Below are 27,505 nucleotides of genomic sequence, written 5' to 3' on the forward strand. Positions count from 1 at the left end.
CCGCACGTGAGAGCCAGTGGCACTGAGAGGGCGCTGCGGCGGCGAGGAAGGAGGCGCGCGTGGGAGGATCGGGCTAACTTCGTCACGGACGCTACCAACTCGCCTTCAGAGGAGGGGGGACGCGTGTCATCACTACCTTGCGCGCCGGGGAGAAGCTACCACTCACCTGGAGGGGGCGGTGGAGCGGAGGGCGGGTCCTACCACCTGGGGAGAAAGGGGCGTGGACACGCCTAAGCTACTTTACCAATCCTCCAGCTGGGCCTTAGAGGAAAGGCGCGACTGCGCGTCCCGGGAAGGCAGCTGAGTTACTGAACTACACTGGGGGCCGGGTCAGAGGTCTTGAAGGGCGGGTGGCGGTATGGAGAGCCCTGGGCAGAGCCCTGCTGGGACCCAGATTCCTTGTGGGAACGATGATAAGGAGCAGGCTTACAGATCATAAATGCAAGCGCCGCCGAGGAGAGAAACCCAGATGGGGCAAGGATTTTTGGAGGGAGGTCATAGGGCACCAAGTTGTACCTGCAGCTGTTACCATAGAAACCGGGGACCGGATATGGCGATCTCAGGATGCGACAGCCTTCTCTTCTCAGGCCTTCTGGCCCGAGAGTCTGTCGACTCTATGGCAGACTGTGAGGAGCAGCCGGTTGTGGATTTTTTTTTCAGCGAGGGGGAGGAGCTAGCAACTTTTTCAAAGCGTTTATAGCAACGCAGCAACGGAAAGGTTTGAGATTGCTGCCCTGCCTGGCAGAGACTGCGGGAGGCGGCTGATGCGAGAAGAGCCGCACAAAGATTCCCCGCATCCTTCCGGAAGTGAAATGGCGGGAGCCTCAGCCTCAGTGTCCACCGCGCCCCCCGGAAGCGGAAACAGAATCCCAGCGTGCCCCTTCCTCACTGCCCTCCAAATCCCGCTGCAGCCATTGCCGCAACCACGATGCCGAAACGAAAGAAGCAGAATCAGCAGCAGCAGCTGCAGCAGCAGCCCCCACTGCCAGAGCGGGATGAGACTGGAGACGAGGAGGATGGGAGCCCCATCGGTGAGGAGCCCTGGAGGGGTGCGCACATGCCTGTCAGCCTGTCGAGGCGAAGGGTTAGAGCTGAAAAGATGCGGGGGAGAAGGCTATGACGGGAGGAAGGGCGCACGCGCTGGGGCGGGGGCTTGGGGAGAAGCCTGTGTGGGATGGAACACTAAATGAGTTCTTTTACTTGAATCTTCAACTTCAAACTGGCCTCTAAACCTTTCTAAAGAAGGGAGAGGAGATAAAGAACTTATGTGCGCAGCCGCAAAACGTCAGGGGGAGAGGGGCCCTAGAGAAGTTGCAGATTGCGATGACTGGGATGACAGTTTGTGACCACACTTGCATGGGGAAGGTGGAAGTAGAGCTTTCTGTGAACTCCTTGCGGGTAGGGTTAGGGGAGAAGTATCTGATTGGCCAGTTAAAGAGAGGGATTGGTTTTACCTCTGGAATCACTTGGGATCTATTGGATAGCAACAATGTAAGGGAGAGAGAAAGTTTGTAGGTATCGTTTTCTCATTATACGCCGTGACAGGGCTGAGTCTCCACTTTGCAAATCCTGAAAATGCTTTGGAAATAGATGGGCGTCAGAACCCATAACACTGTTGAGAATATATCTGGCTTTACTGGTTAAGAAATGAGTAATAGAAGGAAAGCATATAAGAACAGGATTATCAGTTTTTTAGTCCATTCTGATGACCATATTTTCATGTCTACTCTTAGGACCACCCAGCCTTCTGGGCCCTCCCCCCATGGCCAATGGAAAGCCTGGTGACCCCAAGTCAGGTGAGAAGAAAGGGGCTCTGATCCTTTGATTGGGTCCTGAAAAGGGAGCAAGGGAGGGACTAAAACCCACAAGGGATTAAAAAAAAAAAGATCAAGAATTCTGTACTTAAATGAAAAACTCAATGTTATAAAATGACAGTTCTTCCAAAATTAACCCATAGGTCCATTGCATTCCCACTTATAATCCCTACAATGTTTTTGTAGAAATAAGCATTCTACATTATTGTATGGAAATGCAAAGGATCAGGGTGAGAAATTGCAAAGACAATTTTTTAAGGGGAAGGGCTTACTCTGAATATCAAGACTTATTTTAAAGCTGTAGCAATTATGACAGTGTGGTATTGGCCCAAAAATAGACATATAAATTAACAGAATGGCATAAAGAGTCCAGTAACAGGCCCACACACATATGGTTATTTCATTCTTGAAGATGGAATTGAAATAATGGCCTTTTTAGCAAATCATGGTAGGTTAATTGGATATTCATGGGTAAAGAAGTAATTTTAGAAAACAAATGTATTTCATAGTCTTAAAGTAGAATAGAGTTTTTAAGCAGACAAGCAACACACTAAGCATAAAGGAAAAATAAAGTGAATTTCATTAGAAAATACGAACTTCTATTAATCAAATCACACCATTAAGAAGTTAATAGGAAGCCATAGAGTAGAAGATACTTGAAACAAACATAACCAATAAAGAGTTAAAATCTTGAATATATAAAAAACTCTGACAATCTGTTAGAAAAGTGGGCAAAAGACTAGAGCAGCCACCTAATAAAAACTGAGATCTAAATGGACAAAAACATGAACAAGAACACAGCATCATTAGTCATCAAATAAGGACAAGATAAAAGCATATAACTTGGAAACCAAACCCTTTGTGTACTGTTGATGGGATTGTAAAGCGGTGAAACCACAGTGGAAAACAGTATGGCGATTCCTGAAAAATTAAAATAGAACTACTATGTGATCCAGCAATTCCACTTCTGGGTGTTTACCCAGAAGAATGGAAAGCAGGCTCTTGAAGAGGGAGTCACACACCCATGTTCATAGCAGCACTATACACAGTAGACAGGATATGGAAGCCACCAGATGCCCATTGATGGATGAATGGATAAACAAAATGTGGTATAATCATGTAATGGAATATGATTCTGCCCCTCAAAAGAAGAAAGTCCTGTAGCAGGCCACAGCACCGATGAACCTTGAGGCTAAGCCAGTCACACACAAAAAAGTGCTGTATGGTTCCACTGATCTGAAGTATATAAAGTAACTAAATTCATACTAACAGAAAGTAGAATGGTAGTTGCCAGAAGCTGGGGGGAGGAGAGGGAAAGAGTTATTTAGAAGCTACTAAGTTTCAGTTTTGCAAGATGAAAAGTTCTGGAGAACTGTTTTCCAACAACATGAATTTACTTAACACTATAGAGATACACACTTAAGTACTAAAGTGGCAAGTTTTATGTTAGTTACAATCACAGTTTCAAAACAAAAGACCGCTTTTCACACCCACCAGAATGGCAAAAATGAAAAAGATCATTACCAAGTGTTGTCAAGGAATAACAGCTTGTTTGTGGTGGTGGTGGGAGTGTGAATGGGAACAACCCAAGTTTCTAATTTCTTAAACATAAGCATACATATACTCAAGGATCCAATAATACCTCTACTACGTATATGCTCAACAGAAATGCATCCATGTGTGTACCAAAGACTTAAATAAAAATGTTCATAGCAGCATTTTTTTTTTGTTATATCCCCACACGATAACAAAAATGTGGAATCTAGTAGCATGTCCACCATCAGTAGAATGGCTAAATCAGTTGTGCGTACATGCGGTAGAATACTACACTGCAGTGAAAATGAAGGAACTCCTGCTACGAGCAACCTGGATGAAGCTCATAAACACTATGTTGAACCAAAGGATCCAGACAGAAAAGAATGCAGACTGTATGATTTCCTTTGCACAGAGTTCAAAAACTAACCTATGGTGCTAGAAGTCAAGACAGCTTTTTGGGGGAGGAGGGTGGGATAGTAGGCAAGGAGGGGCACAAGAAGGTGGGGCTTCTGAAGGGCTAATAAGGCTCTGTCCCTTCTCTAGCCTGTCTTAGTGGGAACATAGGTGTGTTTACCTTGGTAATAATTGAGTTGTGCACTTAAAATTGTGTATTTCTGGTGTATATATTATACTTCAATAAAACGTTTTTAAAACAAAATCAGGGTTTCATTATCTGTATTAATCTGGTCATTGATCATCTTCCCGTGTCTCTCTCTGTCTCTGTCTCTGTCTCTTCAGCTTTTCACAGAGGTCCTCCGGGATCAAGGGGACCAATGATCCCACCACTGCTGAGTCTCCCACCTCCTCCCCGGGGCAGAGGCCCAATTCGGGGAGGCCTAGGCCCCAGGTCTGGCCCATATGGTCGTGGTTGGTGGGGGGTCAATGCCGAGCCTCCTTTTCCTGGACCAGGCCACGGGGGTCCCTCCAGGGGAGGCTTTCACAAAGAACAGAGAAATCCTCGAAGGCTCAAAAGCTGGTCTCTTATCAAGAATACCTGCCCACCCAAGGATGGACCCCAGGTTATGGAAGGTGAGGTCCATTTTTTTATGCCTGCACACATTTAATACCCATCACTCCCAGAGCGACCTCATGCCTAGAATCCCCGTGACTCTTGTGCTTTGGGTTGTCCTTTGTCCTTTTGAAGTAGGAGTAGCCCTGAATGTTTTTTCTCCCGCGAGAAAGACTGTCATTCCATAATACCTGGAAATGGTAGCAAGCAGGAAGTCTGACCGCCTTCTCTATCTCTGCTTTCTGTTAGATTTGTTCGTTCTTACATTTTAAACTGCCCGATTTTCGCTTATTCACAGACAAATCTGACCGCCCCGTCTGCCGACACTTCGCCAAAAAGGGCCACTGTCGATACGAGGACCTCTGTGCCTTCTACCACCCGGGCGTCAACGGGCCTCCGCTGTGAGGCCGCCTCCCCACCCAGACTGGAAGGGGTCCCCGGCCTGGCGGCCACGTTCTCCCCTGCAGCCCTGTGCTGGCCACCATGAGGCTGTTGCTCGCACCACCCCCAGTCAGTGACGCCCACCCCCTCACCGCCCCCTCCCACTGGGGGTCCAGAGTTGTGTTCCATGACTGGTGTGCGGCGTGCACTCTTCTGATCCAGCCTCCAGAGACGTCTCCAGGACCATCACTGCTCCATTCAACTGCCTCCTGGCTCCTCTTCCCCCTCGCCGGCTGACTGCGGAACAGGAAACCTCTTTGGTGCTGTTTCTTGTGCATCTGTCCACCCAGCCCCGGGTATCGCCCTGGATTCCTGAGAGCCCTGGAGCAGTTTCCTACCATTCCCTCCTCGCTGCTTGTTTTTAAGTCCTTTTCGTGTGACACCCCTGCCCCAGCGTGATCAGCGGCCCTGTGACGCTCACCCGGTCGGCTGACCTGGGGTCAAGTGCGGATGACTGGTGCAGAGTCAGTCCCTGAGAGGCCACGCTCCCCGCTCTTGGATCTGGTAGTTCCTGCATCAGTAGCATGATCCCCACCGCTGTGGTCTGTGGTCACTGTGCTTTGTGAAACTCTGCATTCCCCTGCCCCCGACCCCCGTAGCCTTTCTCAGTGTCCGTGGCATTTTCGTGACTTCCCAACACTAGAGTAGGTTTTTCCGCCAAAATGGGTGGGGCCATTGGTGCCCCCTAGACTTTCCCCACTTCCCAACGAGGAAGAACTGTGAAACTTCACAAGACCGCCTCCCTGGTCGTCTCACCCTTCCCGTGTTGGTTTCTCGGGATTGACACAGGCCCGAGCGATGTCGTCCAAAGGCTCAGATGGGCCTCTCCTCTCTCCAGCCTATTTTAGTTAGACTGCATCATTGTGAGGCCACCAGCCGTTTCATTTGAATTCTGTGAATCTCCACCTGGCCAGTGGGTGGAACTCGGACAGTACTGTCGCCCTCTTCCAACCTTCTTCCCCTGCATCCCTGGCACTGGTTGTTTTCTGTGAAAACGGCAGTGAACAGTTTCAGTTTTGAACTGGCCCTGAGGAAATGGGTCAGGAGTTGTGTGGGCAAGAGGGAGGGATGAGAGCTGTTGGAGAACTGAGAATGAATTTTTTTTTAACATTTTTTTATATTAGTAATAAATGCAGTGGAAACAAGCATTTTCTTTAATCCCTGTGTTGCAGCCATCTCTCAAAGTGCAGAGGAGGCTGGGAGTCAGTGTATGCTTCATTTAGAATGTTGACAGATGTTTCTCCCAGTCTGAAGAAACCAGCAGGGCCCCTTACCCTGCGGAGATCAACTGGACCAGCTGCATTATATTCAAGGGCTAAGTTTTGTTGGAGAAAGGAATGGCCTGTCCATGGAGTCATTTTTAAACATTTTACCTGTGTTTATGGTTATAGAGTGGAGGTGACAAAGCAATCTTTGAGCAAATACTGGTAGAGTGCCTGCGGGCCAGGCAGCATACAAGACACTGTAGAGATAACGGAGAGCCAAAATCAATGAATTTAAAATCTACAAGAGGAGACACGTTCATCAAGTCACAAATATGTGTAAAGTACCTGTCAAAAGTGCTGTAAAGAAGCGAGACGTGGGGGAATACGAAATAACGAGTCTGGGGAGGTGATAGCTGAGACAAGCTCTGAGGACAAGCAGGAGGCGAGGTGGGAGAGCAGAATCCAGGCAGAGGTGTTGCTAAGAGGAGATGGGGAGAATGGGAAGTCAGGGAGAAGGGAGAGGAGCTAGCACTCAGGGCCGTGCAGGATATAAGGATGTGGGTCATAAGACAAGCCTTTGAAGAGCCTGTGATACCTGCCTTTTTAGGCAGGTGAGTATCATAGATTGGTTTTACAAAAAGATCACCTTTGTATGGAGCTGGCCAGCTTGGAAATGGCATTAGCAAGTTGAGTAGTCTGAGTGAGTTGTTGGTTTGGACTTGGGTAGCAGAATGGAAGAAAAGTGGACATTTGGAAATAGGTCAAAATGAAAGTATTTTAGATTTCTGAGGGTTGTTGGCTTACATAACCAAGTGCTGTTCGAAAAGAAAGTTAGTGGAAGAAACAGGTCAAAGGCCACAAACTTGCTTTTGGAATGGTTAAATCTGAGCTGCTTTTTAAGACATCCAAGGAGAGAGACAAAATAAGTAGTTGGATATACAGGTTTGGTACTCAGATTAAAACTAGAGACATTAATCTAAGTTATCTGCATTTGGGTAGTGGCTGAAGCTATGAGCATCGGTCCACTGGTTCACTTTGTAAATATTAAGCACCTGGGATGGCCCAGTGTATCAGTTTTAAGTTCAGTTGTAACAGAAACCAAAATTAGTCTTAAAGCAACATAGTTTATTTTTCTCACAAATCAAAAGACAGTGCAAAGCATGTATGACAGTCATGCCACCAGGCCCTCTGGTATTCATTCAGAACCCTTGCTCCCCCCACTTCTCAGCACCATGGTTCTTGGGGCCAAATCCTCCTATTCACAGTCTGAAATGAAGCTCTAGCTCACTTATCCATGTTCCAAGCCTCAGGATGGAGGAAAGGCAAAGGAAATTACCTCCAAGCTAACATTCAGCTCTCTAACTTCTATGTCATTGGCCATAAGTCGATATGTCCTGTGGCCTATAATACTCAGCTCCAGCAGCGAGGCTTGAAGAGTACTCTTTATCCAGGCAGCCAGGTACTAACCAGCAAACTCTTGGCCCTTCAGCAGGTGAAAACATTAGGGTAGGGCAAACATCCTCTGCCAGCCCCTCCCTGCTAGAATTAGGGCTGGAGATAGAGAATGGGACAGTAAAAGTGTCAGTGTCCTCCAGCCAAGGACCAAACAGGAACCACCTCTAGTTAAAGTTTAACTGCAGAGTTCTTATAAAAGAATTAAAAATGACAGGATTAAGGTTTGTGTTAGGTGATTTGGGGGAAGATTCAAGGAAGAGGGGGATCTAGACTGAGCACTCCCAGGAAGTGGGGACAACTCTATGATTGCATATCTTAATACCACTTTAATACTGTTGTCTCTCAGGGTATATGGGGCACTGGTTCCAGGACCCCTTTATGTGCCAACATCCAAGGATGCTCAAGTCTCTTGGCTAAAATGGTATAATATCTGCGTGAAACCTGCACATATCCTCTCCTATACTTTGTCATCTCTAGATGATTTATAATACCAAAAATAATGTAAGTGTCATGTAGATGGTTATAAATTCAATGTAAATGCTATGTGAATAGTTGCAAATGTGCAGCAAATTTAGTTTTGTTTTTTGGAACTTTCTGGAGTTAATTTTCTCTCCTAATATTTTAATTCTAGGTTGCTTGAATCTGAATATGTGGACCCTGCAGATACAAAGTCTCCTGTTGAGGGAAGAGATGAAATATGGCTGAAGCTGTAATCAGCAAAAAAAAAATAAAGCAGCCACTCCTCATTTTAGCTGAGAGGTACTTGTTCAGAATTTATGGTTTCCACAGTAACCTTGTTTTTGTCTTCGATTAGACAAGATGATAGACTTTATCTTACTTCATCACAGTCACAGGTTGACCTTGCCTGACTTGGGTGTTCTGTGAGTTTATGACCAGTGAGAGAGCACCATGGCCTAGATATGAGGGCCAGACCAGCTCTTAGCAACACCAAGGCCTACCTTCCAGGGTCAGGCCAGTTTCCAGTTGTCAGGCACTGTTCCTCAAAAGTAAACAAATGAGTAATTACAGGTTGTGGTTAATGATATAAAGAATATAAATGGGGCACTATATAGAGAATAATGGTTGGGAGCCAGTGGTGGTTAGGATAGACCTTACTGAAGAATCTGTAGCTGAAATCACCTGGAGGAGAGTGTCAAATGGGAAGAGGAGAGGGCCCAGGACTTAGCCTAGAGGACAGCGACTTTCAACAGCCAAGAGAAGAAGGACAAGAATGACCTGACGAGGAGGGATGGCCAGAGAGGCGGGGTGAGATCTTAGAATGTGTCATTGTCTGGTTGCTAGCCCTGCGCCAGGTACCATGCTAAGTTCCCGATATGTATTATCTTATTTAAGCCTCACGTTCATCTAATGAATACTTAGTGCCTACTCTGAGCCAGGCACTGTTTTAGGAGCTCGGGATATATCAGTGAAAAAGGCAACATTTCTGCCCATATGGTGTTTATAGTCTGGTGAAGATGGTAGACAATAAATACGTATATAATTTTAAGAAATATTTTGAGGACAAAGTGAAAGGAGAGGTTGGAGAGTGACAGGTGGAAGAGAGGTCAATACTACAATAGGTAGTGGTTCTTAGAGGAGATAGTCTGTGAATAGAGGCAGAAATTAAGTGAGGAAGCAACCATATGAATATCCTGAGGAAGTGCATTCCAGGCATAGGGAACAGCAAGGGCCAAGGCCCCGAGGCAATAGTGAGTTTGAGGGATTTGAAGTAGAAATAGAAGGCCAGTGGGTCTAGACTGGGAGATGAGACCAGGAAGTTCAGCAGGGGCTAAATGATACAGAGCTGCGGCAAAGCGTTTGGATTGTGTGTGTGTGAGGGGGGTGGGCTGTGCTGGCTCTTTGTTGTGGGCTTGGTGGCCTTTCAACGTGTGGAATCTTAGTTCCCTGACCAAGGATCAAACTGGAGTCCCCTGCATGAAAAGTGGATTCTTAACCACTGGATCATTCTGCATGTACAGCACCGACCCCGACCGCTCTGGAAGTCCCAGAGTGTTCTGGGAAAATGATTTATGTTTTAAAACTACCATTAACTGTAGGTTGGAAGGATAAACTAGAGAAGGAGAATGACAGCAGGAGAACAGGTAGGAAGCCACTTTGGTGGTCCAGAGGAAAGAGACGATGCAGAGGTGGAGAGAAGTAGGAAGATTTGGGATATGTTTTAAAGTCTCAGTTGATAGCATCTCTTTCTAGTTCACACCAGAAGTCTTGAGGTCATCCTTAGTTGTTTGGTTTTTTTTTTTTTTTTTTTTTTTGGTCACACCTGATGTCTAGTTCATCAACAAAGCCTGCTGGCTCTTTTTGTCAAATATATTCAGAAACCAGCCATTTTCACTACCTCCAATCACAACTATCACCCTGGTTTGAATCTTCACCACCTCCAAGAGGTCACTCTGCTTCTGCCATTTCTCCCATCTCATGCCCCTCCGTCAGTGTGAACCCAAAGTCATCCTTCTAAAATATAGGTCAAATCAGGTCACTCCTCTGCTCAGAACCTTGTAATGATTTCCATTTTAGTCAAGAGTAGAAACCCAATGATCTGAAAACCCATTTCCAGTTCACAGCCTGCTTTCCTTTTCCATGTGCCTCTCCAGCAAGCACACTGCTTCTACAAGGCACCACACTAGCTGTTCCTTCTGCCAGAATGCTCTTCTGGAAGTCCTTGTGGCCAGAGCTCTCACTGTCTTCAAGAATTTGCTTGAATTTCACATCACTGAGGCCTCATGAAGTCTATTTAGTGCTGAAACCTGCCTTCCTGATACTTTTTACCTTGATGTATATTTTAACATAGCAGTAACTCCTCTGCTAGAAATGTAAGCAGAGATCTTCATTTTATTCAGTGATATCCCGAAGGCCTAAAAGAGTGCCTAGCACATACTATGCACTCAGTATACTTTTGAATGAATGACGCCTGAGGCAGACATGGCTTGCTGATGAAGAGCGGGAATGGAAAAAGGATGACGTTTTAGTTTTGGCCTCAGTAACTAGATGAAAGATAGTGTGATTTCTTGACATGGGGAAACCTGGAAAAGATACAGCCTTGCAGAATAAACATAAGAGCTCAGGGACTTCCCTGGTGGTCCAGTGCTTAAGAATCCGCTGGACAATGTAGGAGTTTGCTCCCTAGTCCAGGAGGATCCCACATGCGACAGGGCAACTACGCCCATGCACCACAACTACCGAGTCCCCACAACTACTGAGCCTGCACTCTAGAGCCTGTGAGCCATAACTACAGAAGCCCACGTGCCCTAGAGCCTGTGCTCCACAGCAAGAGAAGCCATCACAATGAGAAACCCGTGCACGACCAGGAAGAGTAGCCCCCACTCGCCACAACTAGAGAAAGCCCTCACGCAGCAACAAAGAGCCAGTGCAGCCAAAATAAATAAAATTATTTTTAAAAATTAAAAAAGTAAAAGCTCAGTTTTGTGCATATTAATTTGAGATAGCTATAAGAGATCTCTCTGGTGGGCTGCCATCTATGGGGTCGCACAGAGTCGGACATGACTGAAGCGAGTTAGCAGCAGCAGCAGCAGCAGCATAAGAGATCTCAGAGAGGATGTCCAATGAACAGTTGGATTCATGAGTTTAGGGTAGAAATTTGAGCCAAAAAGAGAGATTTGGGGATTTTCATCAGTTTTGGATGATATTTAAAATTATGTGCATGCGTGTGTGTTTAGTCGCTCAGTTGTAGCCAACTCTTTGTGACCCTTTGGACTGTAGCTTGCCAGGTGCTTCTGTCCATGGCATTTTTCAGGCATGAATACTGGAGAGGGTTGCCATTTTCCTCCTCAAGGGGATCTTCCCAACACAGGGATGTGTAATAAGTCTAGACAAAAGACAGTTGAGCCTGGAGGCACTTCAATATTTAGACTTCAGGAGGAGAAGCCAGGAAAAGAGAAAAGGGAGTAGCCAGGAAAGGAAATTTGGAAAACAGTAGTGCCTCTGAAGAAAGCAAAAGGAGAAGGGAGTGGCCATCTGTATCAAGTGCTGCTGAGAAGTGAGTAGGATAAAGACAGAGAACTGGCCCCAATCCATTGACCTTGGAAAGAGTAGTGACCTTGCCAGGGAATGGTGAGGACAAAAGCAAGACTGTATTAGTTTAAGGAGAGAAGGGAGCTGGCAGAGCTATGGGAGCACTTTGGTCCCACACCTATTAAGCGGTAGAATTCGAAGTGTCCCAAATATTGATTTTGGTGGTGACTTAAGATCATGGCATACGGTCCCATCACTTCATGGCAAATAGATGGGGAAACAGTGGCTGACTTTATTTTTCTGGGCTCCAAAATCACTGCACATGGTGATTGAAGCCATGAAATTAAAAGACGCTTACTCCTTGGAAGGAAAGTTATGACCAACCTAGACAGCACATTAAAAAGCAGAGACATTACTTTGGAAACAAAGGTCTGTCTAGTCAAGGCTATGGTTTTTCCAGTGGTCATGTATGGATGTAAGAGTTGGACTATAAAGAAAGCTGAGCACGGAAGAATTGATGCTTTTGAACTGTGGTGTTGGAGAAGACTCTTGGGAGTCCCTTGGACTGCAAGGAGATCCAACCAGTCCATCCTAAAGGAGATCAGTCCTGGGTGTTCATTGGAAGGACTGATGTTGAAGCTGAAACTCCAATACTTTGGCCACCTGATGCGAAGAGCTGACTCATTGGAAAAGACCCTGATGCTGGGAAAGATTGAGGACAGGAGGAGAAGGGGACGACAGAGGATGAGATGGTTGGATGGCATCACCGACTGGATGGACATGGGTTTGGGTGGACTCTGGGAGTTGGTGATGGACAGGGAAGCCTGGAGTGCTTCAGTTCATGGGTCGCTAAGAGTCGGACACGACTGAGTGACTGAACTGAACTGAACATGTCAAAACTTATAGCATTCACTTTGCAGTTTATTGGTTATCTTTTGTATTAATATATAAAGTTTACCTTAAGTCAGTTACACCTCGGAAAAGCTGTTACCAAAAAAAAAAAAAGTGAACCCAAGCCCCACTGCACTGTGATTCCTGTTTGTTAGGCTACAGTTCCTTGTTTACATCTCTACACTTCGGGGTTTTGTGACACATCTCAACACTAGACCGACAAAGCCTCCTCCTGAGTTAGTGGACTTTGCTTTTCTGCTCCTTACCAATCAGAAAGGACTGGTAACAAGGTAGCGTTCAGTTTGTTTTTTTTTGTTTTTTTTTTTTTTTTTAAAGACTTCATGGGGAAGGAAATGGCAACCCACTCCGGTACTCTTGCCTGGAAAATTCCATGGCCAGAGGAGCCTGGTAAACTACAGTCCATGGAATCGCAAGAGTTGCACACGACTGAGCAACTTCACTTTTATTCAAAAAAAAAAAAAAAGACTTCACTCTTTCATACTAGTCGGAAATGATTATGTTCTGTCACTTAGTCACGCGGCGTCGTAGAGTCTTTGGGGTTCCTCGACTGCCTTAAACCTGCTGTCGCGACCCGAGTGGGCGGGCACCAGCCACGCCCTGTCATTTTAGGGCCACGCCCCCACCAGGTCTCAGGCACGCCCACTACAGGACGGCGCGGCGCGCACGTGGGCCGTCCGGGGCGGAGTCGACAGCCCAGACCTAGAGAGCAAATCTGGTTCCGGGCCCCACGTTACCGGAAGCGGAAATAGCACCCGGCGAAGCCAGAGTTACCATAACTGCTACCGCGATGCCGAAGGGGCCCAAGCAGCAGCCGCTGGAGCCCGAGTGGATCGGGGACGGAGAGACCACGAGCCCCACAGGTAAGGCTGGCAGGCAGAGGAGAAAGAAGATAGAAAAGAGAAGAGAGAGAAATGTGCGCTGGGTCCTACGAGAGGGTGGCGGGCGCGAGACTCACCGGGCCGTTCGGGGGGCTACTGCGCATGCGTGCAGTGGGGCCGGGAAGAGTTTGCCCTGGCAGGAGTGCTTTTGGGATGCCGGCGAAAAGAAAAGGTGTCGGGCTGTCAGGCACGAGCTTCAGTAACACCGGGCAAGAGACGGGGAAGAGAGTATGGGGGACTTCCCTTGGTGATCCATTGGTTAAGAATTGACCTGCCGATCCAGGAGGTGCGGGATCGCTGGTGAGGAAGCTAAGATTTCCACAAGCCTCCTGGCCAAAAAAGACAACACATAAAACAGAAGCATTATTGTAACAGATTCAGTAATGACTTTAAAGAGGGTCCGCGTTAAAAAAAAAAAAAAAACTTAAAAGATTATTCCAAGAAGAGGATATGGTAGGAAGAAGAGATGGTGGAAATGAGAAAAGCCCTGTTTTCTTCTTCTCTTTTGGATATCTCGGTCACACCGTATTCCACAACCGGCATGAATATATAAGCTGTGCCTCGACCTATTCTGTGCCAGCGCAACTCGTACTCACCTGGGGTCCCATCTGCTTCTCAAGAGAGGCTGATTCCTTCATGGAGTCGTGCCTAAGACAGCTTTCATAAGACACCTTTTTGACTCAAGTGGAGCAAGAAGGTAGATACTGGGTGTTGGAATGGAGGATTAAGTTTTACTTAAAAACAGCTAATGTATGTTGAGCCACTTGTTTTTAATTATGCACTGTGCTTTGGAGAAGGGACAAAAAAATATGAAGACCTTCTCCCAGACTTGAAGGTACTTCAAGAGGCAGATAAGATGGATGGAAATAATAGTGGGTAAACAGTGACTAATTTTACAGAACTGGAGATGTAGGGATGAAAAGACTTGCCTATGGAGAAGGGGCAAGTCTAGTGTAGGGGACAGAGCTTTAGTCAGGGAATGTGCTTGAGAATGCTGTGGGACTAGAGAAGACAGGGGCAACATATAGGCAGATGGGAGTGTCAGCAAAGCCTCCCAGGAATATGTGATAGCTGAGTTCATTCTCGAATGATCATTATGAGTTAGCAAGGGGAAGAAGGTTCTAAGCAAGCAGAGGGTACAGTTAATGCAAAGATAGAGATGTAGTTGAGCCTGGCTGGTTCCCAGTATTGTATTGACTCAGGTGATGGTATTGAAAAGATGTGCAAGACAAGACACTGAAAGGCTTTATACTATTCCAAGGAATTTAATCCTAAAGACATTAAGAAGGAAGACCCATTGAAGTGCATAGAAATGATTTGAGTCAGGGAGATCATTTAGGAGGCTCTGGTAAAGAACCCTGTGAGAAGTTATAAGAGGAAGCCAGGGCATTGACTAGAGCTGGGAACCAACTAAGGGGAGAAGAATTAAGGCTGACACTCACTTGAATAATTCCATGGGTACTAGGCTCTTAATTGAAAGCTGTAATGGGCTATGGGTTGGGGAGCAGGAAGAGGTAAGGTCAGCTATTGAATGCTAAATTGGAGATTTCTGAGACGGCAAGGAGAGAGTTTGTTCGGTGGCCGTGGAGAGAGCGGTAGACTGGGAGTGAAGACACATGTGTAGTTGAGCTGTTGGATCCTGGGAGTCCCCTAGAGAGTGTCTGTGGATTGAAGTGAAAAGAGGTCTAAGATGGGAACCCAAGAGAACGTCAACAATTAAGGGAAGACATATAGGGAAGGAGGCTGAGGAGATGAAACTAAGAAAGGCGAGCAGCCAGAGAAACTAGAGGCAGACCATCAGGATCCCTGACGCTAAGTAACAACAGGAGAGAAGAATGAAAGTGATGAGGGAATTAGCTTGGAATGTTGCTGAGTATAATCAAGCAAAATAAGGACTACAAAAAAACCCCCACAACAACAGCCCTTTTTGAATTGAACAACTAAGAGGATGGTGGCAGCTTTGACAAAAGTAGTGTTCATTAGAAGGTAACACCCAAGTCAGATTGTGGAATATTCAAAAAGGAATGGGAGACGGCGGGGGTGGGGGGGGGCTAGTGTGGACTGCACTTTTGAGACTCAGTGAAGACAAGAATAGAAACAGTAATTGGGTGGGGGGAGTGTAAGTTTTCAGAAAGTGCTTCACTTGGCTTTGAAATGAAGAACCACTTCAGTGGTGGCCTTACTAAAAGCAGGAGCTGTTGTGGTGGGGTAAGACGTGGGGGGTACAGGGTAGCTTTAGCCACACTCAGCCTTTTCCTGCTCCTGGGTGATGATACTTCTCACACTTGAACCAATGGTCAGGAGGCATGGTTGTATTAGTTCATGGAGAGAAATTAGTGCCTGAGTCACTTCTGAGTGTTGTCAGAATGAGCTGATCGCATCATTCCGGCTTGTGTACTACATTGGGTCCTCCCGTTTAGTGGCTTTAGGATTAGAGTCCTCAGAATAGCATATACAGGAAGTCTTTCATTATTTCTCCACATCTTTTTGGTTCCATCACACTAGTCACCCCGTACAGGTATCAGATTTTGAAGTGTGTTCAGGGTGGAGGTCACCGATTAAGCAAAGACAGGCATAAGCATGGCTGGGAGTTACCAAGGAGCAGAGAAAAGCCAGTGTCCACAACATCAGTATGGATTAGGGAAAGAGGAGAAGAAATAGGATACGCCCTTCTCTTTTGTGAGGCCCTAAATTATAGGGCTTGACCTTCATTTTATCCACTTTTTGACACTGTAGATGCTCAGCATCTGAATAAATGATTATTGTGAACTCGGTGGCATTCTGGTCTGAGAATACTTAATGTGGTAGATAGCAGAAGGCTTTGTTTTGGTTTGGGGATGGGGGAAATTAAGTGACTCCAGGAGTGCCTTTGGATAGAATCAAATAGCCGTAGGCGATGGGATGGTTGGGGGTGAATGTGATGGTGGATAGGCCTAGGAGTGGCGAGAAATCACAAGGCTGCTGGCTGCCTCCCCATCTTATGTTGGAAGGAGTTAGACGTAACCCTCCATCTTCGGGGAAAAGGAGATGGACAGAAAGGAGAGGCTGGAATTTGTCAGTGACCTTTCAACTTCCCACTTTGCTCCCTGGGAACACGAGCTAAGCAGTGTCTCAGGTCACTCTGGGATGAATGACCGATGCCCAGTGAAGCCTAACACAGCGCGGTTTGTGCCGGAAGTGCAAGCGGAGCAGGTGTGGCATAGACCCAGGTGTTTGTTAACTTAGCAGATGGCTTTGTTTCCATGGCCTGCAGGTTCTAAAAATGACATATAATACTTTGTCCTACTTTTTTCCCCATGGGTGACTGGGGTGGGAAAAGGTCTTTCTCTCCCAGTATATCCTGAGTTATTCATGGTACCACTAGCTCAGCTAATTTTGCCACTTAATAACATTGGCGTCATCTCTGAATACCGTCTTACTTCCCACCTCTGCCATCACCTTGTGGATTCTCCTTTTCTGCCTCCCACTGCTCCCCTAGACCAGCCACCATTGTCTGTCTCTTGGGACAGTGTCCAGGGAGGGAGCTAGAAAAACAGTGACTAGGGAGGGCAGAGTCCATTGAGGGTTGGCAGGTGAGATCAGGGTGGCTTTGAAATTTGCAAATCATCATTCACAACGTCTGCTTAACCCTTCTAGACAAAGTGGTGAAGAAAGGGAAGAAGGACAAGAAGACCAAAAAGACGGTGAGGCAGTGAGGGGTGAGGAGAGAGGGGTGTGGGTGTTTCCGAGCAGAAGGTGGCCCTGTGAAGTCGGTGAGGGCAGGAGGGAGGGGAAGAGGTCTTGTCGGGAGAGGGAGCAAGGCGGGATGGTGTGTGTGGCAGGTCCCTGGGTACATGCGTGGTGGTGAAGGGCTTAGATCTTAACTCCTGTTGTAGTTCTTCGAGGAACTGGCAGTAGAAGACAAACAGGCTGGGGAAGAAGAGAAAGTGCTCAAGGAGAAGGAGCAGCAGCAGCAGCAGGTACGGGTGTCAGCAGACCAACCACTCCCTGGAGGCATCTTCGGTCCGCCAGCCCCTCCACAGCCCACGCTGGTTCACTCAGCTGACTGGGAGTGTTCTCTGGGGCAGAGATACAGCAGCGGCCCAGCCTTCATTCTCTCACCCTGTTTGGCTTTCAGCAGCAAAAAAAGAAGCGAGACACCCGAAAAGGGAGGCGGAAAAAGGATGTGGATGATGACGGAGAGGAGAAGGAGCTCATGGAGCGTCTTAAGAAGCTCTCAGTACCAGCCAGCGATGAGGAGGACGAGGGTAAATGCACTGAGGGGAGATGGGTACCTGGAACCCTTGAGTCAGGAAGAGTCAAGGGTTCATTCCTTGATCTTGGAGTTGGAGTAGATTGAGGAGTGGACATGGTCATTCTCTTTCCCAGCTCACCTTCTCCCCTTGTCATTTCAGTACCCGCCCCAGTACCCCGAGGAGGGAAGAAAACCAAGGTAAGCCGTCTGTCTCAGTGGTAGACAGAGACCCCAGGGGTGCAGCCTTGACCATCCTACTGACTTCTGCCCTTTCATTCTTCAGGGTGGTAATGTTTTTGCAGCCCTGATTCAGGATCAGAGTGAAGAGGAGGAGGAGGAGGAGGAAAAACATCCTCCTAAGCCGGCCAAGCCAGAGAAGAATCGGATCAATAAGGTGATATGGCTGTGCTAGTCCCTCCCACCCCATGTGGCACCTCTGGCTACAGTGTGGTGATTCCCTGGCTTCTTTTCCTGCTTTCAACTAGCTTTTCTAGGCCAGGCCAGTCTTGCTTATACTGTCAGTTTATCCTGTCAAAGTCAGCTTTTTTAAAAGTATTATCACTCTGAAATTTACAGCGATTCTGTTGCTTTCAAACTCAAAATCTAAACCAAAGACTTTCAAGTCTTTGCCCTTCCACCAGGACCCCCTCTGCAGGATTGCTTGGGACTTGCCTTGTATACCGATCAGCCTCATCACGTTTTAATCCGGCCTGACTGTGTGCTGAAGCCTTTATTTTTTACCACTAAGCCACCAGAGAAGCCTGAAGCCTTTATTCTTTATGCTTTCTCTTCTTCCTAGAACACCTTCTCCAAGCCTATGACCATTCTCTCTTCTCAGCATTTGCCATCTGCAGGAAGCCCTCCAGTGTTAGGGCCATCCCATCTACGTGGCTCATTTGCCTACTCGCAGTCCCTTAGCTTCGCTGTTACTCTCTTCTCGTCTCTTCACTGTCTGTCTGCCGCTGGAGGGCAGGTTTTTTCTGGGTCTCATTTTCTCCCTGGCAGACTTAGTACAGTTAACTGCTACTCCTGGACTACCTAGAAATTCTTGTCAAGCTACAGGATAGCAAATTAATTTGTATGTCTGTGTGTGTCTTTTCCAGGCTGTATCTCAGGAACAACAGCCAGGGTTGAAGGGCAAAAAGACAAAGGAGGAGAAGTCAAAGGGGAAGGCCAAGGTGAGGGAACATTGGCGGGAGGTGGGCTGGTCTCAAGAATCAGAGCATTACATCTGACCTGCTGGATTTTCCCTGTAGCCTCAAAATAAATTTGCTGCTCTGGAGAGTGAAGAGGAGGAGGATGAAGAGGAAGTAACAAAAGAAAAGGAACCGCCCAAGCAAGGGAAGGAGAAGGCCAAGAAGGCAGAGCAGGTGTGTGTTTTGATGTTGGGGGGATGTGGGCTGAGGGGATCAGCCTTGGTGGCCCTTGGGCCAGGGGCAGGACGTGAGCTGTGACCTGGGGTGCTCTTACTCCCCAGAGCAGGGGTTGGCAAACTTTTGTAAAGGACTTCCTAGTAAATACTTTGGACTTACAGACCGCATACAATCTCTGATACATATTTTTCTTTTCTGTTTTTGGAAAGCCTCTTTGAAAATGTAAAAGCCATTCTTAGTTCAAGTGCCCTAATTTGCACCTCTTGATCCAGAAGAGGAAGGGACATGGCTGGCACCCTCAGCCCAGGTTCTGGCTCTGCCACTCCCTGTGTGATCTTGAGTACGTCTTGCCACCTCTTCAGGCCTCACTCTTCTCATCTGTGTCATCGAGTGACCTCTGAGCTCCCCTGTACCGCCAGCACCTGCTAGTTCTCATTCTGTTGGCTCTGCACAGGGCTTCTGGACCTCTGCTTTGCATGTTTACCTGCAGAGAAACTCGTGTGATACATGAGGAAGAGAACCTGTTCCTTTTGTTTTACCTTCAGTTACATTGTATTGACAGTTACATAGGTATAGGTACATACACATCTTTACATTTCATATATACATACATAGGTATCTTCCTGGTGGCACAGATGGATACAGGGCTACAAGGAAACCAGAATGGGTATGAGAATGTGAGCACTGCCAAGATATTTCAGGATTCTGGGAGAGAGACAGAGCTGACTGTGGACCTGGCAGTGGATGACATGAAGTTCTCAAAGGCCCCCTTGTTTTTACCATTGCCTGGTTCTCACAGGGCTCAGAGGAAGGAGAAGAGGAGGAGGAAGAAGGGGAGTCCAAAGCCGATGACCCCTATGCTCACCTTAGCAAGAAGGAGAAGAAGAAACTCAAGAAACAAGTAAGACCTTGGGTTCTTAGTGGTCAAAGGCAGGAGAAGTTTTTGTTTAATGCTTAAAGTAGGGGACATGTGAAGGGAGAGCTTTGGGAGCTGGGTTGAGTACAACAGCTGGAGTAAGGAAACAGTTGTGTTCTGTGAGCACAGTGTCATGGTGTCTGGTGATATGGGTCTGTGTTGTGGCAACAGGAAAGTGGCAGGCAGTGGCCTCAAATGTGATCTTCCCTTCCTTCTCAGATGGAGTATGAGCGCCAGGTGGCTTCGTTAAAAGCAGCCAATGCTGCTGAAAATGACTTCTCTGTGTCGCAAGCAGAGGTGTCTTCCCGCCAGGCCATGCTAGAAAATGCCTCTGACATCAAGGTAAGGTGCGAAGGAGCCCCTCCTACCAGCTCAGCCAGGGACCTGCCACTTCTCCCCTTCCCCTGAGAGGCCACGGTGACCAAGGAAGTGGGTAGGAGGAGGAGGTCCATTGGGAAAAAAGCTGGGAGACGTTCTCCACATCTTGAATTCTCCCAGCCTGTGCAAGAAGTTAGAAGAACCAGCATAGGAGTCCAGCTTTGGAGGGAAGCAGGTTGGGACAGGCTGGTCGCGCTTAGGGTGTGGACTCTGATTAGAGGCAGTGGATGGGGAGGGGGCTTCCCTGCAGAGAAAAAGGTGCAGCTGCTAGACATACGGAAGGGAGTTCTAATGTACTCACTCTTTGCTGACCATCGCAGCTGGAGAAGTTCAGCATCTCGGCCCACGGCAAGGAGCTGTTCGTCAACGCAGACCTGTACATCGTCGCCGGCCGCCGCTACGGGCTGGTGGGACCCAATGGGTGAGGAGAGGAGGGGCTGGAGCTGTGAGAGGGGAGGGGCCAGAGGGAGAAGAGACTTGTTCTGGGAGGCAGCCTGGTCCTCAAAGCTCTCATTCCCCAGCAAGGGCAAGACCACTCTCCTCAAGCACATCGCCAACCGAGCCCTGAGCATCCCTCCCAACATCGACGTGCTGCTGTGCGAGCAGGGTGAGGCCGCTAGTGGCAGAGGGACTGGTGGGGAGGGGGAAACTCAGGGGCTTGCGAGGGGCTGCCACTGGGGTATGTGAGCCAGCCAAGAACAGACGAGCCCATGGTTGTGGAGTTGGAAGGGTTATGTGGGGAGACTGGGGACTGGGAAACGGGTGCCACAGAAGTAGGGGGTGCAGTGAGAGGCTGGAACAAGTGCCGAGAGCTGGACAGGGTCAGGCAGTCCAGAAACGGAGCTGCAGAGAAGAGGGGGTGGCAGACTTGGCCCCTGGGCACACCCTGACTGCTCCCCGGCCCCTAGAGGTGGTAGCTGATGAGACGCCAGCCGTGCAGGCTGTCCTTCGAGCGGACACCAAGCGCTTGAAGCTGCTGGAAGAGGAGCGGCGGCTTCAGGGACAGCTGGAGCAGGGCGACGACACAGCTGCCGAGAGGCTCGAGAAGGTAGAGGAGATGGCGCAGGGGACATGGGCTAAGACTGGGGGCTCCCGGGACCCCCCAACATGTGTCCTCTTCTCCCTCCTCCCAGGTGTACGAGGAATTGCGGGCCACCGGGGCGGCCGCTGCAGAGGCCAAAGCCCGCCGGATCCTGGCCGGCCTGGGCTTTGACCCTGAGATGCAAAATCGACCCACGCAGAAGTTCTCGGGGGGCTGGCGCATGCGTGTCTCCTTGGCCAGGTGGGCTCCCACCCCCTGCCCTCCCGGCCTCTGCCCACCCTTCCCTTCTTCCTGTTCTTCCAAGGCTGTCTTCTCCCTCCCGTACTGTCTGACTTGTCAGATTTGGAGGGCTTCTCTCCCTGTCTAGGGGTGTGTTCTCATCTGTCTCAGGAACTCTCAGGAGAAATTGGGAAGGAGTGTTCATGGTCTCAGGCTCCGCTTAGCAGAGGCTTCTGTGGGTTGTCTGAGCAAGGGTCTTCCTCCCACTGACCCTGCCTTCTGCCGCCCACCCTCTAGGGCGCTGTTCATGGAGCCCACGCTGCTAATGTTGGACGAGCCCACCAACCACTTGGACCTCAATGCTGTCATCTGGCTCAACAAGTGAGTAGCCCTGGATTATAGGTTTGTATCACTGGTCTCCAGTCTGCCCCTGACAGCTCTCACCCCAGCCTCTCTCTTTCGCTTCCTGCCCCTGTCTGCACTCTAACCTGGAGATTGTGACATTTCCACACTCTTTAAAACCCAGCTACCTCCAGGGCTGGCGGAAGACGCTGCTCATCGTCTCCCACGACCAGGGCTTCCTGGATGATGTATGTACCGACATCATCCATCTCGACGCCCAGCGGCTTCACTACTACAGGGGCAATTACAGTACGTGGGACGTACGAGGGCGAGGAAAGGGATAGTTCCTGGAGAAAGGCCTGGGAGGGAGGGACACAGGGACGCGGTGATAATTCTGAGTATTTCAGAGTTCTGGACATGATCCCTGCCCCCCCTTCCCCATCCTGCTGGGGACAGGGACAAGCATTGATGACCCCCCATCCCCTTGCCCCAGTGACCTTCAAGAAGATGTACCAGCAAAAGCAGAAGGAACTGCTGAAGCAATATGAGAAGCAGGAGAAAAAGCTGAAGGAGCTAAAGGCGGGTGGCAAGTCCACCAAGCAGGCGGTGAGCGCTGGCTCTTCCTGGGCAGGGATTTTCTCGGGAGAAGGAGCGGGGCTCAGACCCTGCCTGCCATTCAAGGCCTCCCGTCCAAGGCTTGGATGTCTCCCTTTCCCCGTTCTCCTCAGGAGAAGCAAACCAAGGAAGCCTTGACTCGAAAGCAGCAGAAGTGCCGGCGGAAAAATCAGGATGAGGAGTCACAGGAGGCCCCCGAGCTGCTGAAGCGCCCCAAGGAGTACACTGTGCGCTTCACGTTCCCCGACCCACCGCCGCTCAGCCCTCCAGTGCTGGGCCTGCACGGTGAGCGGCCGCGGTCCTGCCTCACCGCCCCACCAGGGCTCTCTGGTGCCCTCGGGGGACTCTGAAGAGAAAATAAAGTGCTGCTTTTCTTGCTTTCTCAGGTGTGACCTTTGGCTATGAGGGGCAGAAACCACTCTTTAAGAATCTGGATTTTGGCATCGACATGGACTCAAGGAGTGAGCTGGGGGGAGGCTCGGTGCAGGGTTCGGGGTGGGACTCGGGCTGTGGAGCAGGAGCCCCAGGGAGTTTCTGGGGACCTCCCCTTTGACCTCTGTCTTCCCTCTGGCAGTCTGCATCGTGGGCCCTAACGGCGTGGGGAAGAGCACCCTGCTGCTGCTGCTGACAGGCAAGCTGACTCCGGTGAGTCCAGGAGTCAGGGAGGGGCGTGGTGGTGGGCGAGCAGAGGCATGAGCACATGGCTGTTCCCTGGAGGCTCCAACTGGGGAGCCGTCTCTTCTGTGGAGAGTTAAATACAGAACTCGTCATGGATGGTTCTTTCCCTTAAGAGGTGCTGTAGAGGACAGTTTAGATCAGTCAGGGATACAGACCTGGAGAAGTGGGCCCAGATGAAGGGCATGCCTCCCCCATCCCGCTTGTGTGTTCTGGTTATATAAGAAATAGATGCCCATTGTAGAATCGTTAGAAATTGTGGGAACCAGGGAATTCCTGGCAGTCCAGTAGTTAGGACTCAGGGCTTTTACTGGCATGAGCCCGGGTTAGATCCCTGATCCGGGAACTAAGCAAGGGACAGATGAAAAACAAATTGCATAAGCTGGAGAAAAATCTAGAGATAACCTGTATTAATTTTAATGGATCGCTTTCCTTTTTTTTTTTCTTACAAGCATATATGTAATTATTTTTCTTAACAAAAGTGGGTTATCCTGTTAATTGTTTTGTAGCTAGCTTTTTTCAGATAACGTATATTAAGCATTTTTTTGTGCTTGTAGTCCTATATGCATTTTTCTCATGGATCTATTATAATTTATTTGACGTCTGTTGTTTAGAATGTTTCTGGTTTTTCACTGAAGGACAATACTATAGTAAAGAGTCTTACTGTACTTGTTCATGAATTTAGTTTTTCCTTAAGGTAAATTCCCTAGAATTGCTTTGGGGACTTTTTCAGTATATGTAGTGCTGCTGCTGCTAAGTTGCTTCAGTCGTGTCCGACTCTGTGCAACCCCATTGACAGCAGCCCACCAGGCTTCCCCGTCCCTGGGATTCTCCAGGCAAGAACACTGGAGTGGGTTGCCATTTCCTTCTCCAATATGTAGTGCTAGTTGGTTGTAACCATCTGTCTGCCCTCCAGGCAAGTGTGGAGAAGGCACATTGCCTCACACCCACAGAGTAGATCTTTAGAAAGGTGTCCTAGATCCTCGCACAAACTCATTCCCATCTGAGGTGGAACCCTGAAAAATTCTGGCTGGAAGGTAGGGACGGGGTTTTTCTGCTCGTGGTCAGCCTGCTCCTGGTTCTGAATCTCCACTTACCTCTTCGCTTTTCCTCTTGCCTCTGATTTCCTGGCCTGCCGTGGTCATGTCAGGGACACACATGTATTATCTTTCTTGCGCTGGCTCGTTCCCGGCCGAGTTCTGGTGTTCATTTCCCTTCAGAGTTAGGAGGTGGAGCTGTGGCTCCTCTCCGCCCCGCTTACTCCGCCCCACCTTGCTTTTTCCTTGCAGACTCGGGGTGAAATGAGGAAGAACCACCGGCTGGTAAGTGGCTTTGGGAATCAGGTAGTCAGAGGCCGAGAGGAAGTCTGACTTTCATTGACTACCCTCCTCTCCTCTTGGGCAGAAAATTGGCTTCTTCAACCAGCAGTATGCAGAGCAGCTGCGCATGGAGGAGACGCCCACCGAGTACCTGCAGCGGGGCTTCAACCTGCCCTACCAGGATGCGCGCAAGTGCCTGGGTCGCTTCGGCCTGGAGAGCCACGCCCACACCATCCAGATCTGCAAGCTCTCTGGTACCGCGGCCCGGGCAGGCGTCCCCCTCCTCAAAATTCCCTCCCGCACACTGTCCCTCAAGGCGGGAGGGAAGAGGAACCGGAACTTGGGGGACCTCAGCGTGCGCGCATGCACCTGCTGCACACACAGGCGTTCAGGGCTCACCTGCAGCCATGTCAGGTGGTGGAAGGTGCAGTGGTTCTCCCTCCCCTTTGCTCCAGGTGGGCAGAAAGCCCGAGTTGTGTTTGCAGAGCTGGCCTGTCGGGAGCCTGATGTCCTCATCTTGGTGAGTGAATGGGCCTGTGGGGCAGGGCTGACACCAGGAAGGGTAGGGGTCGTTAACACTCGGTTTCGGGACACCTCCTCCCTGTAGGACGAGCCCACCAATAACCTGGACATCGAGTCTATCGACGCTCTAGGGGAGGCCATCAACGAATACAAGGGTGGTGAGTCAGCTCGGGCCTGCCCTCCTCCTGCCCCGCTTGGGGATGGGACTATGGTGTCCTGGGGCTGGGCACCCTCCTCGCAGGTTTTGATTCCCCTCTTCCTTTCTGCCTGTCCTCCATTCTCGCTGTCTTGCCTCAAAGCTGTGATCGTCGTCAGCCACGATGCCCGACTCATCACAGAAACCAACTGCCAGCTGTGGGTGGTGGAGGAGCAGAGTGTTAGCCAGATTGACGGTGACTTCGAAGACTACAAGCGGGAGGTGTTGGAGGCCCTGGGAGAAGTCATGGTCAGCCGGCCCCGAGAGTGAGCTTTCCTTCCTGGACGTCCCCCGTCTCCTCTCCACTCGGAAGCTTGCTCTGGTCTACAGCCGGCGTGGCAGCTGCTCGGACGTGTGAAAGCGGAGTGTGGTCTTGATGTGACCAGAATATTTGATTGCTTCTTTTTCTCTGAATGACTCGTCTGTTCTGCTTCTCTTGAGATAACTGAGTGGTCCTTGTCCTTGAAGTCCTTCTGTACAGGCAGAGGTGACATTTGTCATCATGGGGTTCCATCCAGCCAGCTCACGCAGCCAGTTGTCTGAGCCTCTGTCCTCACGGGGAAGCCTGCCTCTGGGCTGCCCCAAGCTTCGGGTGCAGCTGCCGCCTGGTCTGAGTGGTACTGCACTCCTCTGGTGGATTCAGCGCTGACCTAATGGATACCAACAGCTGCTGCTGCTCCTGCCACCCAGGATCTGGTGCCTGCAGTATCTGGTCTGATGGGGGAGTTGGGGACAAGAAAGGAATGCTGCTGAACTCGAATCGCCCTTTACAAGGGGAAGAAATAAAGTAAAGGAGTTGCCGCCGCCTTGTTGCTGTTGGGAGATTCGTGGGAGCTGGAACTCTTCTGAATCTTGATTTGCTGTGTCCGCTTTTCTAGCAGTGGGTGGCAGCGTCTCTTCCCCACCGGTGCAGGCGGGTGTCACTTGCAGTCTTACCTCACTTTAGGTAGTGCTCGCTGTTTGAGGAGCCTCTCCCTTCCCCCAGCCCTTCAAATGAGTGCAAGGGAAAGGGAGTCCTCCCTTCTAGGTAGGACTAGGACACTCAGGTTTCTCACTATCCAAGCTCCACCCTGGGGTCAGAGACCAGAGTGTCTATCCCCGCAGAGTTACTGTGTAGCACTGTGGGGTATACGGGAAGGGCGCAGACGTGGTCTGCCTTCATGCGTAATCTAGACAGAGAAGACTTAGAAGATGTGAGTGTACAGCATTGATACAGGTAATTGCCAAATGTGCAGAGTTGTAGATTCTAAGTGGCCTTGAGCTCATAGATGAGAAAGGTTACTCAGAACTTGGTTTTGTGACAGGATCACTTGAGGGAGGACCTTGAGAAATAGTAAGGCTTTTAACCATGAGCAGGGAGCCATTTTTGAAATGTAGGAAAAAGAGCGGATCTAAGGAAGAAAGAACTGTTTTGGGAGTTAATAAAGAACATGGCTGGTGTGGCCACTTTTTTTATTAGTGTTAGATTGGAGAGACGGGTTTGGAAAGTAAAACCCAAGTGGCAAGTGGTTGGTTGGTGATCATTTCAGTGAGTGATGGGTGAGGTGGACTATAGAGACTTAACAGGACAGGCCCCAGAAACTTCCTAGCGCGGATGAGGTGATACATCCTGAATTAGGATGTGAGAGAGGGGTGGAAAGGACGGACAGATGGATAGAGCCAGGTGTGCAAATTGGAGAGAAAACAGGTGCATCCACTTCTCAGGGGCACTTGAAGAACCATCTCAAGGCTTCCTGAGGTGGAATGTCTTGACTTTGGGAAGTTACGTTCTGGCCGGAAATACTACTGGACCGCAGTTACAAGGTTTGTACTGAAAGTTAAGATTTGGTATGAAGATGGTCACAGAGGTAGTACCATCAGGTACGTGTCCAGCCAGATTAGAAAGGATCTTGGAATTCGAGGGGAAAAAATCAAGGTCTTATGCCAAGTAAGGTGTTACATGTTAAAGTAGTCTCCATAGTAAGGTCCTTTGTAAAACGATGAGAACAGACTTCAAGTCCATGACTAACGGAGTGACCTTGGACTTAGCCTCTTGGTACCTGTTTCCTCATTTGTGACATGAAGGTGATAAAACGTACATGCCTCACAAGGTTATTAAGATTTTAGATAAGTATTTATTATAAAGTGTTTTTTTTTTTAGTTACATGTATTTCATGTACAACTTAACACTTTGCACTTCAGTTCACTAGTATAGATGAGATGATATATAAAACAGGAATGTTATTTATAAGATGAACACCAGAATTTTGCATTTCAAGTATTTGATGCTAATTTCACTACAAATACTTCAGATACTGAAAGTAACTTCCATCCACAGGCAGAAGTTCTGTTTGTTTTCTCAATATATATACTGTTGTAATGCACCTAAATCTGGACAAAAGAATGCGCTCCTCCAGAGAGGGGAGCCTAATACAATACAGTGTATGGCTAACCC

General features: G+C 48.8%; 2 protein-coding genes across 4 annotated transcripts; both read left to right on the top strand.

The window, feature by feature from the left end:
* Positions 1-816: 816 nt before the first annotated feature.
* On the top strand, positions 817-5,945 carry PRR3 (proline rich 3). Its single transcript, XM_055571012.1, has 4 exons — positions 817-1,031; positions 1,734-1,796; positions 4,089-4,379; positions 4,658-5,945. Exons 1-4 carry the CDS (start codon positions 929-931, stop codon positions 4,762-4,764), a joined length of 564 nt encoding a protein of 187 aa, XP_055426987.1. The 5' UTR covers positions 817-928; the 3' UTR covers positions 4,765-5,945.
* A 7,043-nt stretch (positions 5,946-12,988) lies between these two features.
* ABCF1 (ATP binding cassette subfamily F member 1) lies at positions 12,989-25,877 on the top strand. Of its 3 annotated transcripts, none has more exons than XM_055571018.1 (25): positions 12,990-13,222; positions 16,877-16,923; positions 17,116-17,199; positions 17,361-17,487; positions 17,635-17,672; positions 17,758-17,868; positions 18,578-18,652; positions 18,731-18,844; positions 19,647-19,748; positions 19,983-20,105; positions 20,462-20,562; positions 20,663-20,748; positions 21,050-21,189; positions 21,275-21,423; positions 21,700-21,783; positions 21,929-22,053; positions 22,238-22,350; positions 22,473-22,644; positions 22,746-22,820; positions 22,934-23,004; positions 24,324-24,356; positions 24,439-24,607; positions 24,809-24,873; positions 24,961-25,033; positions 25,175-25,877. In XM_055571018.1, exons 1-25 carry the CDS (start codon positions 13,150-13,152, stop codon positions 25,339-25,341), a joined length of 2,517 nt encoding a protein of 838 aa, XP_055426993.1. In that variant the 5' UTR covers positions 12,990-13,149; the 3' UTR covers positions 25,342-25,877. The 3 variants fall into 3 exon arrangements, with proteins under 3 accessions (XP_055426994.1, XP_055426993.1, XP_055426992.1); XM_055571017.1 differs by having other exon boundaries at positions 12,991-13,222; positions 17,358-17,487; XM_055571019.1 differs by lacking the exons at positions 24,324-24,356; positions 24,439-24,607; positions 24,809-24,873; positions 24,961-25,033; positions 25,175-25,877 and adding an exon at positions 23,951-24,240 and having other exon boundaries at positions 12,989-13,222; positions 17,358-17,487.
* The last annotated feature ends 1,628 nt before the right edge of the window (positions 25,878-27,505 follow it).

Source organism: Bubalus kerabau, chromosome 3, assembly GCF_029407905.1.
Source record: "Bubalus kerabau isolate K-KA32 ecotype Philippines breed swamp buffalo chromosome 3, PCC_UOA_SB_1v2, whole genome shotgun sequence".
NCBI lineage: Eukaryota > Metazoa > Chordata > Mammalia > Artiodactyla > Bovidae > Bubalus > Bubalus kerabau.